We start from the raw sequence: 15,361 nt of genomic DNA, 5'->3' as shown, positions 1-15,361 counted from the left end.
GAATCTTACGCTTATGCAATTTCTCGATGAACGTGCGAAAGGAACGTTTACTTTAAAAATTTATACGTTTGTTTTGTGTTACAAAGTTATGTAATTTTTATTTATTTTGAATGAAAGAAAAATAATTAAAAGAATATAAAAAAAAATATACATAAATTGACACGAAAGTTGTTTATTAATATATTATACATATCTGTACAGTAAAAGGTGTTAGGCCACCAAAGCACTGGCCGTAGAACTTTCGTACTTCCAGTTAGGCGGAAGTGATCCCTTTGTCTTGTAATATCTAGCAAGACGATGTATTCTCGATTCAACGAGAATTAATCGAAACTTGCTGTCTTTGTCCTTACGATTTCTTTCCAAATGTTTCCGGATTCCAACAGCCCTCTTAATGAGGTGGTATAAATCTTCTGGAAGATCAGGAGCAAGGCCCATACTTTTAACAATACGTAATATCTTGTTCCCTGTACGGAACCTTACCTGAGCAACTCCATGAGAATCTCGAAGTATAACACCTAGAAAATATAAAATATAAGATTACTAAATCGATACTTTTATATCGTTAATTTTATATTTTCTGATGTAAATGTCAATGGCAACCTATGATGGAATGACTGATGGTCAAACCACTTCAAAAGCCATTGTAACATTTTTATTTTGCAAACGTAAAAAGAAGATCTACTAAGTCTGTTGATCCTCGTATTATTTAATTCTGGTTTGCTTTCTTCTACTCTTGTCTATGTTGCTCCCGTACTTAAAAACTATGTTATCAAAATTTTTATGTAATGTCTGAACAATTAAAATAATTTAAAATTTAATTAAAAATCTAATCCAATTTACCAATTTGGGATGGGGTACATCCTTTCTTTGCTAGTTTGTAAATGAGTTCCTTGCAATCTTCAGGAGTTAGCTTTAACCAAGTTGGTACACTCCGACGATAAGGAAGAGCTGACTGGGATATACCCTTTCTGAAAAGTGATAATTATATTATTTATTTTGATAGATGGAGAAATCTCTTACAGTTGTAAACATCATGACATTTACTTAACGAGATATAAACAGAAAAATAATTCTACACAGCAACGTGATATTTTTAAAAAGTTAGGTTATGTTAATGTACACGAGCAACTAAGTGTTATTTCAACACAAAATAAGCATATTCACAAAGAAATACACATAAATGCAATAAAAATGATAATATTATAGAATCGAAAATACAAAAAAAATAAAAATAATCTAAACAACTTTGAAGCAACTTTGAACAAATGGTCGACGGAAATATAGTTTGCTAACAGTTTAAAAAATGATACGATTGCACTATAATACTTTTATTGACGTTTATGATTTAACTGAAAATAAATATCATAAAAATAATTCCGAAAATATTTTCTTATCGTATACAACAATGTAGATTACAACATTACCCAGGTGCGTGCATACGACCCATGATGGCAGATTTTCCAGATAGAAAGACTGTAGTGTAGGCTTCAGCGAATTCCACCCAGTAACGCTACTTTTTCTAGTAACAGTAACAATAAATTTTATTATACTCTTTCTATAATTTACACGTGCGCCGGATGGTAAACCGGAAGAGAAAAGAAGGGCTAGCGTGCGTTGTCTGTATTTATAGTTTCCGCCTAGAGGGCTCTTTTATTGCGTCATTTTAAGCGCCCTCTCTCTTCAGTTCTTGTATAGTGCTAGTGATTTCATAAAAATCTCTAGGAAATCAGCACACTGTTACTCCGTCGCGGATAAATCGAGAATTAATTGACTATCCTACGATATACCGGATGATAAACGCGCTAATATTGTGTAAGTTTACACTTTTAAAATTGATATACCTATTATTATAATATAAAAAGAAATAATATTTTAATTTGTTTAATTTTATTATAGGAACAATATATAACTTTCCAAATTACACGATGTAACTTCATGGTACAAGATAAATTATAAAAGCAGAAAAGCTTCGTTTGAAATAAGTGTAATAGTCAAAGGAAAAACTGTTTTCCATTTCCGTTACTAATACTACGTTGAACATGTTTCTAACTATTTAGATATCGGCTTGTTTCTTTGAAGAAAAGTGTGAGAAAAGCAGCGTCTACCGTAATATAAAATCTATACAATCAAAAGGAAAATTTCAAAAGAATAATAAATATTCTGTTGTAATCGTTCTCGGAGACGAATTACTCGTCCGTCGTAACGGCGTCGCGAGCCAAAATGTCCGCAGGTTTGTGATAGGAAGTGTACCCTCGTCTGTCAACATTTCTTAACTTTGACAAAGTATGGTATTAGGAAAGCTTTTAAATTATCGACCAATATAACGTATTTTCGCAATAAATAAACGTGAAAAGCTATAAAGCAGATTGAAAGTTATGCTTGTATTAATGGTGTTGTGTTGGTATGATTTGTGTTTGTAGCTCTTATGCAAACTGAAAGACGATGAAGAATTAAGGCAAGAATTTATAATTTTCACTCGAATCTATGTGATTGCTAATAAAAAAATTATTTAGTCCAAGCTTCGATATTCCGATATAATACGGAATACGTTTTCACGAATATATATCAAAACAGCGTATATCTTAATGGTGTATGGAACTTAACCCATTGTCAATGAAATAATAGAGAGAGAGAGAGAGAGAGAGAGAGAGTGAGAGAGTGAGAAAGGGAGAGAGAGAAAGAGAGAAAGAGAGAAAGTTATTGTAAAAGTACGAATTACAAATAATTAGATTAGAATTATTTCTTGCACATATTGTGTTCAAGCAAGTGGTTTTACAAACATTAGTTATGAAAGCAGTTTGTGGTAATGACTCTTTGCTAAAACAGTTTTACTTCAGTGCTTATCAATTGTTCAAATCATTAATGCATTACTAGAAATGAATCTATCATTACTTAATATAGTAATGTATATAAATTTATCATAAAGTGGATAAACTGATATTGACCAATGTTTTACATTTAGATTTAAGAGGTACGAATATACAAAAACAATTTATTATATATGTTAAGAAATATTTTGTTTGGCCTCTTTCGATATCACATATATGTATATATATGTATATATATATATATATATATATATATATATATATACATATATATATATGATTACATAAATTTTAATTATTAAATTATTAACTTTTATTTTCTATAAAGCTTTAACACATTATGCAAAATGTAAAGAGTATAATAAGTTTGTTAAAATTGTATTAAGTTTATATATATATATATGTATGTATATATGTACATACGTATGCATATATATACATATATATGTATGTATATATATATATGTATATCAAGGATTATCTTTTCAGTTTAGTAAAAGAGATGCAGTGGGTATGAATTTATTATATAATTAAAATGTCAAGTGACAGTGATCATAAATACCAAGTGATCAAGCGCAGAAGGCTTGTCATTAGAGATGACGAAAGTAGCGACGAATCTATCATTGTACGCTCTCATAGAAAAAAGCAAGTACATGTACGTATACAAAATCTTACTTTATATCACAATAAACAATATTTTAATGATATATATGTTTAAAGATATTAAAAAATATTTCTTTTTACAGAGGGTTGTTAGCGAAGGAGAAAGTAGTGATGAAGAAAGTGATGTTGCAAAACCAATGATTCGAAGAAGAAATTATGTAAGTTTAGAAGATTCTAATAATTATAGATTTACAATAATTTTCTATAGATTTTTTTCATATGAGTAATTTTTTTCAGAGAGTAATTAGCGAGGATGATACAACAGATGATGAAAGTATTGTTTCAGATGCAAGTAGATCAATTAACTGTGGTACGTAAGACGTTCGTTTGTAATGCAACAAAATATTATTTCTAAATTATATAATATTGTTTTTTTTTTCTTTTTTATTAGAAAGTGATAGTTCTGGATGGCAATCTGATTTCACAAGTACTGATGAAGTGGATAATAAAACTGGAAATTGTAATACAAGTCATAAATCACATAGTAAATCAAAAACCAAAAAAGAGAAAGCTGATACAACATCAACAGCAGTACCTGAAGTTGATTCAGATAATAGTGATGAACAAATAGAAAAATGTCCTATATGTTTACTGCCATTTAGAAAGCAAGAATTAGCTACACCATCATCTTGTGAACATTGTTTCTGTCTTGATTGTTTGATAGAATGGAGTAAAAACATTAATACTTGCCCAGTAGATCGCCAAACATTTACAGTGATTCATGTGAGAAAACAACTTGGAGGGAAGGTAATTATTTTTTTAAAGCATAAAATATTATGATAACATGATATATATATATGTATATGTATATATATATATATGATTATAGAAACATAATGTATACTTTCGATCTTATTTAGATTCTGAGGCATATACCTGTTGAAATAACACCTCGCACCGAGGAACATGTACAAGAAGATCCAACTTTTTGTGAAGTATGTCATCAATGTGACAGAGAAGATCGAATGTTGTTGTGTGATGCCTGTGATTCTGGTTATCATTTGGAATGTCTTACTCCTCCTATGACTGAGGTTCCCATGGAAGAATGGTTTTGTCCAGAATGTTCTCAAAATAGTCAAAACGATGCTGAAGCGGTAAGAGAAATATTTTATAGTTTTATGTTTTGTGATTGTATAACAAAAGTGTTTAAATCAATATATTTTAAATTAAACTTGTGTAAAGAATTATTAAATAATATTCTACCATGCTCCATAGAGAATATGATTGATATTATTATTACTACTAATATTATTATAATCAATTCGTCTGTGTTTCTAGGTTGAAATTGATTTGGATGAAATCTCAGATCTCATGGAAGAAGCACGACGACTTGGTGTTTCATATGGTCGAACTCGTACCGGAGTTTCAAATGAACATGTTCATTCTTTACCTAGAATAATTCCTAGAACTCGACAGACTGAACGTGTACGCGCAAATATTCGCAATCGTGCTCGTGAATTACAGATAAATAGAGTACACAATCATGAACAAATATTTGATCCAAATCAACCATCCACTTCATCTGGTTTGGAATCAGTTGGTGATAATAGCATAAGTCGCTCCCCAATAACTTCAAAGTCTAATTCTAAATCTAAATCTAAAGGCAAAACAGCTAAAAGAAAGTCAAAAAAACGGACGAGATCGTCAAATAATAATGGTACTCTTGTTCGAGAAGTACGTATTACAGAATATAATGATGATGGAGAGGAAGAGGAAATTGTTACATATGTTAAAGTTGCACCAGCCTCATCACGAAGGAAGTCTAAGAAAAGAACAAAGAGAACGCGCAAGGTATACTGTTAATTTCTCATCGAGCAGAATACTAACATGACATTTATGTTTTTCGTAATTATTCCTGTGCTCCATATACTTTCTATTAAAATGTATCATATTCAATTGCCATCGTAACATCTCTCATATCCATTTATCCAGGCCTTTTTATATGTATGCCTCAATGTCCTTAATTTATACAAATAAACAAATTTTCTCACTAGATGCACTTGGTTTTTTTTCTAATTTTGCTTGAAAATTAATATAATAATATTAACTGTAGTTAAAAGCAAACAAATTTATGCACACTTTTTCTACCACTCATTAATTGTACACAAAAAATCAAAATTATGTATACAAAATTAGAGATTTTAATAGTACTGGTTCTATCATATCTCATAAAAGAACTTAGATAATATAAAAGAAACAGACTTCACTATTCATACTCATATTTGATACAATATTTAAAAGGATTTACCAAAAATGGCACTTGAAATTTAAAAGTTAATAATTTTGTCTAAAAAATATTACTCTGTGTGTGAAGTTCTGGAATAATTATATTCAAAAATAAGTATAATATCCTTTTTTTTTTAATAAATATTATTAAAACAATTATTCATTTTGTTCTCTTTTTAATATTATACTAAAAATAACAAAGAAACAGAATTTTTTATACATATTTAATAATTTATGTAGTATCACATTTCATAATTATCTATGTTAATATGTCAGAAGTATTGTTTGCAAACGTAGTGAAATTATTCTTTTAATATTAATCTTTAAAAGTATTGTATTTATAATAATCTGTAAAATTGATTGTAAGAAAATACTATGAAGATTATTTTTAGAAAATGATGCGCGTTTCTTTATTTTGCATTTCTTTCGGAAACACAGGATATCTATATGAATAAACGAATGATTTGTTTGTTACAGAAGTGGAAACAAAAACGTGCACGTACCGTATCTTCTGTGTTAGCTAGTAATAATACAGTTAAAAGAAGATTAAGTAAAACTTTAGGAATTAAACCAATCAAAAATAGTCCATTGACTGTCATAAAACCTCAACAACCTGTTTCCAATCAATCAATTGTCAATGATAGATATAATGCTTTTATTCCTCAAGTTAGTCTTTTTGGAGAGAATCTTGGATTAGAATATAGTCCACCTGGGTGAGTGCAATTATTCACAATTTTATTCTTATTAAATACAAACGTCACTCGAGAAAAAAAAGCCCGTATAAAGAAAGTAAAGATTTTAGTTACATATATTTTTATTATTATTTCTAATTAGATCTGATGACGAGCAGCTTGGTTCAATTGGCGATGGCCCTGTAGTTAGCATTCAAAGACGCTCCGTAGTCGCGTCAATTAGAAGACATGTGGCTGTAAAGGGTATTGCCAATCCTCTTGACAATTTGGAGGTACAAGACACAGTGGATGTTTTAGGCAGTATTATCAATAGCCAAGAACTATGGCACTCACGAAAGAAAAACAATGTTATTCTTAAGGCAGATGGATCTTTACAAATAAGTGATAGTGAACATAAAAATAAACACAGCATTAATAACAATGAAAGTCCCAAAAAAGAAAAAGAGCACATTGATCGTCATAAGCAAGTCATAAAAAATTCTGATACACCTTTAGATTTGTCTAATGTTAATCCAAATAACATTATGCAAGCTCCCTTGTATAATAATCCCTGTGGAGGAGGTAATAGAGGAAATTTTCGTGGCGGGTATCGCGATAACAATCGTCACGGTGGACAAAGTTACGGTGGTAGAGAATCTCTCTCGGGTGGAGGTCGACATGGTTATGGTGGATCAGATGCGAGGGACAATTTTGGCCATCGAGACTTCCGATCACCAGGATATTACAATCAGAACTTTGATCATTGTGGAGGTCCACCTATGTTTGGAAATAATCCACCATTTAGAAATCGCAATCCTCAGCATTTCCGAAATGAAAGGTTTCGATTTCCTGCTCCGGAAAGGACACCGTTTACCTTTACAGACGGTTTCGAAAGATCAGGTTTTCCTCCTGAAAGATTTCCAAGATCGAGGCCACCGTTACGTATGCCTGGACCGCCGGTAGGTCCTCCTCCTCCTCTAGGGCCAGGGGTACGGCCACAACATACGCAAAATCTACCTCCAAATCTTTCTGATGATATGTCAAGAAATTTTCAAGGAGAACGAGACAATTTTAACTCGCACGTTATTGAAACTGCCTCTACATCTTTAGTAAGACAAGATAACGATGACTGTGATATTTATTGTGACATTGATACTACGAATAAATCCGGATATGATGTTCAAGATCCTTGTCACAATAATAGTGGAATGGTTTTGTTACCACCCCCCGAACCACCTTCCGAATTGCTAGATTTTGATGAAAATTCTAAAAGTGATAAAGACAATGATAGTGATCAAGAATTAGTTATTGATGACTCTCATAAAGATGATGCAAATAAGGAATTACAAAGTGGTGATAAGTACGATCCATTCACAGCTGATAGTGATAGTAACGATAGTACTCGCAACAAAAATAGTGAAAAAGATCCATCTATAATAAATAGTTACGATATACCAATACCTTCAGATCCTCCACAAGCACCATCAACTTTTTCACAAGCAGTTCCTACTTGTCAAAATATACAACAAGCCACGGCTCAAAACGTAAGATCTGATATTCGCTTGACGGCTTACGACGACGACGACGACGACGATTCGCAAGTAGATTGTCCTAATTTATCAATTTACTCGTCACAAACGATGGATGTTGCTAGACATACGGAACAGGAATTATCACAACAAATTGGACCACTGGAACCACCACCGCTTCCACCGAATATACCGGACGATGACGACGTCATAGTCGGAGATGTTCAAGCTTGCGACTTAGCCGAAATTCCTGAACCGTCGGATTCTTATGTAAAGTCGCTACAGAGAGAGAGAAAACCATTCACTAAAATAATACCTAAGAAATTATCGCATGAATCTAGAAGTAAAATAACATTTAAGATCGGTAGTAAATTTAAACTTAATAATAAATTAAATAGTTTATACGACGATCTCGATGATATTCCGGACGAAGTTGAAGAAAAAAAATTACATAACGAAAAGCAATCATCCGATAAATTAAAAACGAAAACTGATCAAAAAAAAGACGTCGAAAAAGAATCCAAATCCATCGAGTCAGATTCTGGTAAAGACAAAAATGGTGTTAAAGAGTCAGCAAAAGCTGATTTAAAAGATAATGACAAATCGAAATTAAAGGATCGAGGAGATGAGGAGACTCTGCAAAAGTTAACGCAAATAAATAACAAAGAAAAAGTAGATGCGGGCAAAAATCGATCTAACAGCGATCAGGATGATGTAGAAAAACGTACTGATCAAACGGATAAAGAAAAATTTTCTATTCAAGAAAACAAAATTTCAGAAAATGATTCTAGCAAACATTGTAAAAATAATGACATTGATAACGAACAAAAAAGTAATGTTACTTTGCAGCCAGTTATTGATATAACGGAGAAAAGTTCAGATACAATTATCTCCATCGCTGATACTCTGGAATCATCGCCTAAAAAAGCAGACGGTAACGAGTTAACTGCGGAATATATCGAGGATAAACTTGATGATTTAAACGTAAGAAAAAATAGCCCAAATCAAAAAGATGACGACGATGGAAGAACTGAAACAGCTTGTTTTAGAAAAATCCAATGGGAATATCAAAGTGACAATTTAAAGGACAATTCAAGTAAATTGAAATCCAGTAAAATTGCCTCGTTGACAGAAGAAAATTTGAGAAGTACTGCCGGAGATAGCGATTGCGATTTAGAAAGTGAAAAGGAAGATAGAAGTAGAGAATTCAGTGATAACGAAGATTTAAATAGTTCTAATAGGCAATGTAGAAAGAGTAGCCTTTCTTTTCGTACCGATGACGATGACGAACGATTTCCCATCGAAAAGGAGAATACTCAGCAGTTATTAGTAGAGAATTTGGATCAGCATACGTGGGATTCCGATGGTGCATACACGCCCTGCAAAGACGAGTTACCTGTAAACGATCGATGCCACGAATCTTTAACACCATTTGAAAGTGGTTTGGAACCGATTACACCAACCAAGGATAAAACGAACGATGATTTGGATGGATGTAGGACACCGGTAGATTATGCTGGTTTAGGAACCGAAGCGATATCGGAAACGGATGAAGCAATGAACTTCGAAGACGAACTGACCGTTTCGAATATTAGAAAGGAGAAGGATATGGAGGAAGGGGAGATATTGGACGACAGTAAATTAGCCATGAAAGAGAATGAGAAGCCGAAGGATAAGGACGAGGAAAATAAGAAGAAGAAAAAGAAGGAGAAGAAAGAGAAGGGTAAAGACGTAGAGAAGAATAAAGAAAATATATCTTCTGACAATCATGTGGCATGGAAGAAAATTTCGAAAAGTACGAAGGAGAGACAGTATCGCGACAAGGACAAGAGATCAAAATCGAAAGAAAAGGAAAAGGATAAGGATAAGGATAAAGAGAAAGAGAAGGAAAAGGAAAAGGATAAGGAGAAAACGAAAAAGAAAGCTAAAGAAGTTACGAAGAAGAAAGAAAAAAGGAAAGAACTGCCAAGATACGACGTTAGAAAAATCGTAGCTGAGAAGCCTGCTAGACCTAAGAAGGACGAGTATGGCAGAGATATAAGAGAAAAATCGCGAAGTAGAACTAGAAGTCGCAGTTTATCGAGTCGAATGTCACGTTCCAGGGATCGAAGAAGTCGTTCTTACTCGAGATTAAGATCGAGAAGTAGATCTAGACTTAGACTCCATAGATCGTGGTCGAGAGAACGAAGATCTTATTCGAAGACAGGTGGTAGATCTGCGTCGAGAAGATCGTTATCCCGATCTCGACGTAGATCTCCAAGGAGAAGATCTCTTTCTAGAAGACGATCCTTGTCAAGAAAACGATCGATCTCTAGGAGAAGATCAAGATCGAGATCAACTTCGCGGAAACGTCGATCTCTATCGCCAAGGCGAAGATCGCGAAGAAGATCGCTCTCGAGATCTCGTACCAGAAGAAAAACAAAATTGAAGAAATACAAGTCGAGGAGCCGATCGAGAAATCGTAAGAGATCGCGTTCTAGATCTCCTAAGGCAACGTCGAAATCACGAGAGAAGAGACACAACAAAAGAAAGCCCGCCAGTAGATCACGGTCGAAAGGTAGATCCTGTTCGCGTGAACGAGACCGCAGTAGAAATTGGGATCAGATCAATGAGAAACCGATAGAACATAATCAACATTTTTCACGGGAACGCGACGAACGCGAATCTTGGAGCGCCGAATGGACACCGTCGTGGTCCAGATCAAGATCGAAGACACCATCTCATACTCAACCCGAACCTTTGCCATCGCGCGAGTGGTCACCGCCTTCTGTCCTGGATAGCGTATCGGTACCTCCTAAAAACTTAACTGTTATTCTAACTAATAAGGAAGCTATTAAGAAGAAGAAGAAGGAACGAAGGAAAGAGAGTAAGAAATCGAAGGAACCCGAGAAACGAAGGAAAACTAAGAGAAATAGAACTCCACCGCCGTCTAAAGAAGTCTTCGCGAGTGGTGACAACATTTTAGTCAGCGTGTGCTTCAACAAAGAGAACGAAGCCAATCAGACGAGCGCACCGGAACTACCCGAAACTATTCCGCTTATACAACCCTTGAAACGTAGACGTAGAGAACCGATGCAAGCGGAGGCAGCAGCACCTAAGAGATCAAAGAAGGACAAGACGAAAGTTAAACGATCGAAATCACCCAAAGGGAAGAAAGAAAAGAAGAAGAAATCAAAGGCAGCGGAGATCGCGGCTACCAAGAAACCCGTAGCTGTAATCGACCTGGACCAATCACCTTTCCGAGAACAGACTCCTTCTCCTCGCGACGTTATAGTTTTAAGCGACGACGACGATAAACAGGCACAAGAGGTAGCTACTCCGGAACAATGCCCACCACAGGCATCTCCTCCACGCGAGCAATTCGTTTCGCAAGGTCCAAAGACACCGCCGGAACCACAAATTAAATTTTCAATAAATAAACAAACGAGCAATCTTAGACCTTCCATGATGAATCCTTTATTGGAAGAAGAGGAAGAGGAAATGGATGAAAGAGTCGAGGAGGAACTTGAAATGAGAGCTCAGGAGGAATTAGAATTACGATTGAAAATTGGCCCCAACACTCCACCAGATCCACCTACCTCACCGCCAACTTCTCCCGACGCATACGATCCATTCGATCCCACAAAATCTCGATCACCGACCCCCGATGTAAGCCAAGAAGCAACGTCGAACGACGAGAGAGACAAAAGTCAAAGAAATTCGCCGAGAAGTCACGATGCTACGGATATCACCTTGATGCCTGACGAACCTATGCAACAACAAGATCAGCCTGCACAAGAGAAACAACTTGAAAAGCCAAAAATAATCTCGATGGTAACGATTAAAAGAGCGTCGCCGAAAAGAGACTCATCGCCGGTGGCGGAGAATCAAACGGATACGGTACAATCATGTAGTAGTCCACCGAAAGTACAACAGAATCAACAAAATGCACAATCTACTAGTAATCCATTTGCTACTATCAATCCTGTTTTGGCGACTGTTGCTGCTGCAGTACAGAGAAGCACTGGATTTAGTACTAACACACCTAATACGAGTCAACGTAATTTGATACAGGTTTGTATACCACGTATAATCTCTTTCATATTATACATAATACATAAATATCGCAATACATAAATTTTACTAATATTTATTCATGTTATGAATTTTGTCCTTTCAGTCAAATCGCATTTCACCAAGTAGTCAAATTAAACAGCAACGTACAAGCGATAGACCGCAGCTTCCTAACATCTTTACTAATAGTACAAAATCTACATTAACGCGTGCTTCCAAATCTAATCAAAATAAAAACAGTTCTACCATGGGACAAAATGGCAGCGACGTAATAATGGAAGCGACCAACGATGCTGTCGATATGTCTTCGCCTTATTCGCCAGGATCGAGTTTAAGCGATGGCATGTTCGATCCACCTAGTCCAGGGAATTATAATAGTCCTTCTATTCAACCAGTCATCACAAATAATAAGAATAATGCATCTAAGCCAAATAAAAGTACAGAGAAGAAAGATGCTTTTGATGCATTGTTTGCGGCAGGACCACCTCCAAAGGCAGTCAGTAAAAGTAGGAGTAAAAAACCTACTGAAAAGAAGAAGAAATGTATGTAATCGTTCAAACACATTTTATAAGAAATATTTATTTAATACGTGAGAAATAAAATATTGTATGTAAAATTATATTATTTTAGCCACTAATCCAAAAGTTGGAGTGCGCATGGACGAAAATCAACTTCAAATTTTGGATGATCTTCCTAGTTCTGCAGTAGAAATGCAAGTAAAAGATAAGGTTTGTAATTTAATTTATTATTACGAACTTTGTATTAATTTCATGATCACGCATTAAGCACACGTTTTAGTTCTTGAAGAAATTAAATCGTCAAGAAAGAGTCGTAGAAGAAGTAAAGTTAGTGTTAAAACCACATTATACCAAAAAGCATGTTACAAAGGAAGAGTATAAGGATATTATGCGGAAAGCTGTACCGAAGGTAAATGTAAAAGAGATATTGTCGACAAAGTGTAACTATGAAATCTCTCTTGATATAAAAAACAATGAAATTTTTATTTCTTTCGTCTGTAGATATGCCATAACAAAACGGGAGAAATAAATCCTAAGAAGATAGCTCATTTAATAGAGGCATATGTGAAAAAACTTCGAAACAGTAAAAAACAAAAAGTATCTTTGACTTCAACATCAAAGGCCTCGAAACCGGCGTAAGTCACACATTGTTATTAATAATATATTGACTACAACAATAGTGTGTATTGAAACTCGAGATCTCGGTCAGTAAAAGTATATATTAATGTATTGTCCTTATTTAACGTTCTTCAGGAAAACGCTGTGGAGTTGATCATATGTTGGAAATGTTAGTGCATGAACAATTTCTTAAGTCGTAGGCCTCTCCGTAAATCGCGATTAAGCACATTTTATCGTCCGGGTTGTAAGTGAGTCAGTGTTTTTGGGTACCACACTCCATCACAACCACCGAATAATGTGTATTATGTGTACATACTTAATTCACTAATTTTAAGCGTAATATTTTTATTTATCTACGTAATTCTTTACACACACGTATGAACGACGGAGTTCAATATAATAGAATATTATGAAGTTTAATGTGTAGACATCATGGTCTATATTCAAGTTGCACATTTGGGAAATCTATGATCGTTCTCTTAGTATCTTCTTTTTATCGACATAGATGATACTAGCATTTCTACACACATATGTGTTATGAATGTAGACCATTATTATGATCTACATTTAAGACTAGGGAGTGTAAAATAAGATCATATTTAAATATGCGTTCATGCTCTCAACACATGATGAGAATAAAATGCTCAAGATATTCATGTCGCTATTTATGGGAGAGGAAGTAAATTGGCCGGTAATTTCTGTATAGCCTGATGTAAAATTATTAGATTTTTAAGCTAATTATATTATTATGAATAAGAAATGGCCTGTGTCCTGGAAGTTTTTCATACGATTTTATTTCCAACAAACTAGGAAATGAAAGATTTCATTTACACTACAACTTCATTGTGAACAATATGAATAAATGGCTTATACCGATATATACATGTTCGTTGGTTAACAAATTCAGATGTAAATAAGATCGTGTATAGAACTTCAAAACGTCTAATATACGAATCTAATAGAAAATCAATGTTTTTACTTTCACATATTAAATATATTTCATTTGAGATAAAAATTATATTCATTTGTTTTACTTCAAAGTAGGATATATACTCTGTTGTATGTCACATTCGTATTACAATATTGACATATTTTCCTACACTATCTTATGCAAATCTTTTAAATAAATGCAATGCAAACTTTGCATAGTCACATTCTGTTATTCAAAGTGTGCATTCGACACGAAGATTAAAGGAACGTGCATTATAATAAAGCTTTTAAATAACATCTATCTCAAATAAGATATGTGTTTGTTCATGGAAAGATGATGTTATTTATATAAAGAAAGTCTCTGCTTCTTGCAATAATAGATTATCAAAGTCTATTTGTGGGTGAGGTTAGGTTTATTAAAATAAGTTATAGAGGAAAACTAATCACAGAATTGTATAGTTCATTTCCTAAGTATCTAAACACATATTTTACCCATCACATACAACAACAAAAATACATTATTTGATTAATCTACATATTTCAAAGTTATATTACACATTTCAAAATTTATTTTTAATTTTATCAAAGTGAGAGATCTGTAGATTTTGTACGTTCTAAGATCGCATTAAAATGTCTGATTCCTCTTGCGATTTACATTATGCGTTAAGTATGTGGAATGTGTTTTATTAGAAAATAAAAATTCATAAATCCACACTTTACACCATTACAAATGGATCTTTATCTCTATTCACTGATACATGTAGAAACTGTTTCATATGGACAGTATGTGCATGAACATTTTTGTACTAAATATAATAATGTATATATAAATGAGCGAAAATAAATGACAAAAAAAACATTTAATATCGATAAATCGTCCTAACATTATTTATTCTTTAAAAAATTATGTTCAATTGTACGTCATTACGAAGTATTCGTAATTATACTATTATTGCGGGTAAACAATCAGCCAATCAGATTGTAGCCACCATGGTACTTCATTTAAACAGTTTTGCAAAACAATCGTCATTATTAACATATTTGTTTATTTATTCATTATTTACCTTCTGAATATTTAGCAGAAATTTAACGAAAAACTATATAAAAATTATGTATAAAACAATGTCAAATTTTGTAAGTATCGTGTACAATATGTTTATTTTAGAATATAAAATACGTAACCAGCATTTAACCAATCGAATTCTCGCATAAATAAGTCATCCATTTTGAATAATCATTTGATTTATGTATCGACACCGAGTCTTCTAGTTATTTTCATTTTTTTTTTAAATTTTCGTATTATTAATTAATTATAATTTTAATCA

At 33.4% G+C, this 15,361-nt stretch overlaps 3 protein-coding genes across 5 annotated transcripts in view; 1 reads left to right on the top strand and 2 right to left on the bottom strand.

Moving 5' to 3' along the window:
- LOC127062134 (uncharacterized) overlaps positions 1-31 on the bottom strand; it is a 9,534-nt gene extending 9,503 nt beyond the window's left edge. For all 3 annotated transcript variants that reach the window (XM_050989837.1, XM_050989836.1, XM_050989838.1), the window contains exon 1: positions 1-31. This exon is cut by the window's left edge. The gene's annotated coding sequence lies outside the window, so the exon portion shown is untranslated.
- Positions 32-156: 125 nt separating this feature from the next.
- Positions 157-1,603, bottom strand: LOC127062135 (40S ribosomal protein S13). Its single transcript, XM_050989840.1, has 3 exons — positions 1,425-1,603; positions 841-968; positions 157-515 (listed from the first exon to the last, which is right to left on the bottom strand). The coding sequence occupies exons 1-3, from the start codon at positions 1,445-1,447 to the stop codon at positions 211-213; spliced, it is 456 nt and encodes a 151-aa protein (XP_050845797.1). The 5' UTR covers positions 1,448-1,603; the 3' UTR covers positions 157-210.
- A 342-nt stretch (positions 1,604-1,945) lies between these two features.
- LOC127062847 (calponin homology domain-containing protein DDB_G0272472-like) lies at positions 1,946-14,900 on the top strand. Its single transcript, XM_050991699.1, has 14 exons — positions 1,946-2,455; positions 3,318-3,483; positions 3,575-3,649; positions 3,729-3,801; positions 3,883-4,238; positions 4,352-4,585; positions 4,770-5,282; positions 6,195-6,430; positions 6,552-11,970; positions 12,077-12,512; positions 12,601-12,698; positions 12,769-12,897; positions 12,990-13,123; positions 13,242-14,900. Exons 2-14 carry the CDS (start codon positions 3,364-3,366, stop codon positions 13,258-13,260), a joined length of 7,842 nt encoding a protein of 2,613 aa, XP_050847656.1. The 5' UTR covers positions 1,946-2,455; positions 3,318-3,363; the 3' UTR covers positions 13,261-14,900.
- The last annotated feature ends 461 nt before the right edge of the window (positions 14,901-15,361 follow it).

The sequence above is a fragment of the Vespula vulgaris genome, chromosome 3 (assembly GCF_905475345.1).
Source record: "Vespula vulgaris chromosome 3, iyVesVulg1.1, whole genome shotgun sequence".
NCBI classification, from domain to species: Eukaryota; Metazoa; Arthropoda; class Insecta; order Hymenoptera; family Vespidae; genus Vespula; species Vespula vulgaris.
The sequence above is the reverse complement of the archived record's forward strand: the minus strand, read 5'-3'. Positions and strand labels throughout refer to the sequence as shown.

Bases quoted from the DNA above. Each gene is read 5' to 3' on its own strand.
- LOC127062135 (XM_050989840.1), bottom strand. From the start codon at position 1,447: ATGGGTCGTATGCACGCACCTGG. The intron at 969-1,424 runs GTAATGTTGTAA...ATCACTTTTCAG, and splicing joins GGTCGTATGCACGCACCTGG to AAAGGGTATATCCCAGTCAG. The intron at 516-840 runs GTAAATTGGATT...TATATTTTCTAG, and splicing joins ATGTACCCCATCCCAAATTG to GTGTTATACTTCGAGATTCT.
- LOC127062847 (XM_050991699.1), top strand. From the start codon at position 3,364: ATGTCAAGTGACAGTGATCATAAATACCAAGTGATCAAGCGCAGAAGG. The intron at 3,802-3,882 runs GTACGTAAGACG...CTTTTTTATTAG, and splicing joins AAGTAGATCAATTAACTGTG to AAAGTGATAGTTCTGGATGG. The intron at 5,283-6,194 runs GTATACTGTTAA...TGTTTGTTACAG, and splicing joins GAACAAAGAGAACGCGCAAG to AAGTGGAAACAAAAACGTGC.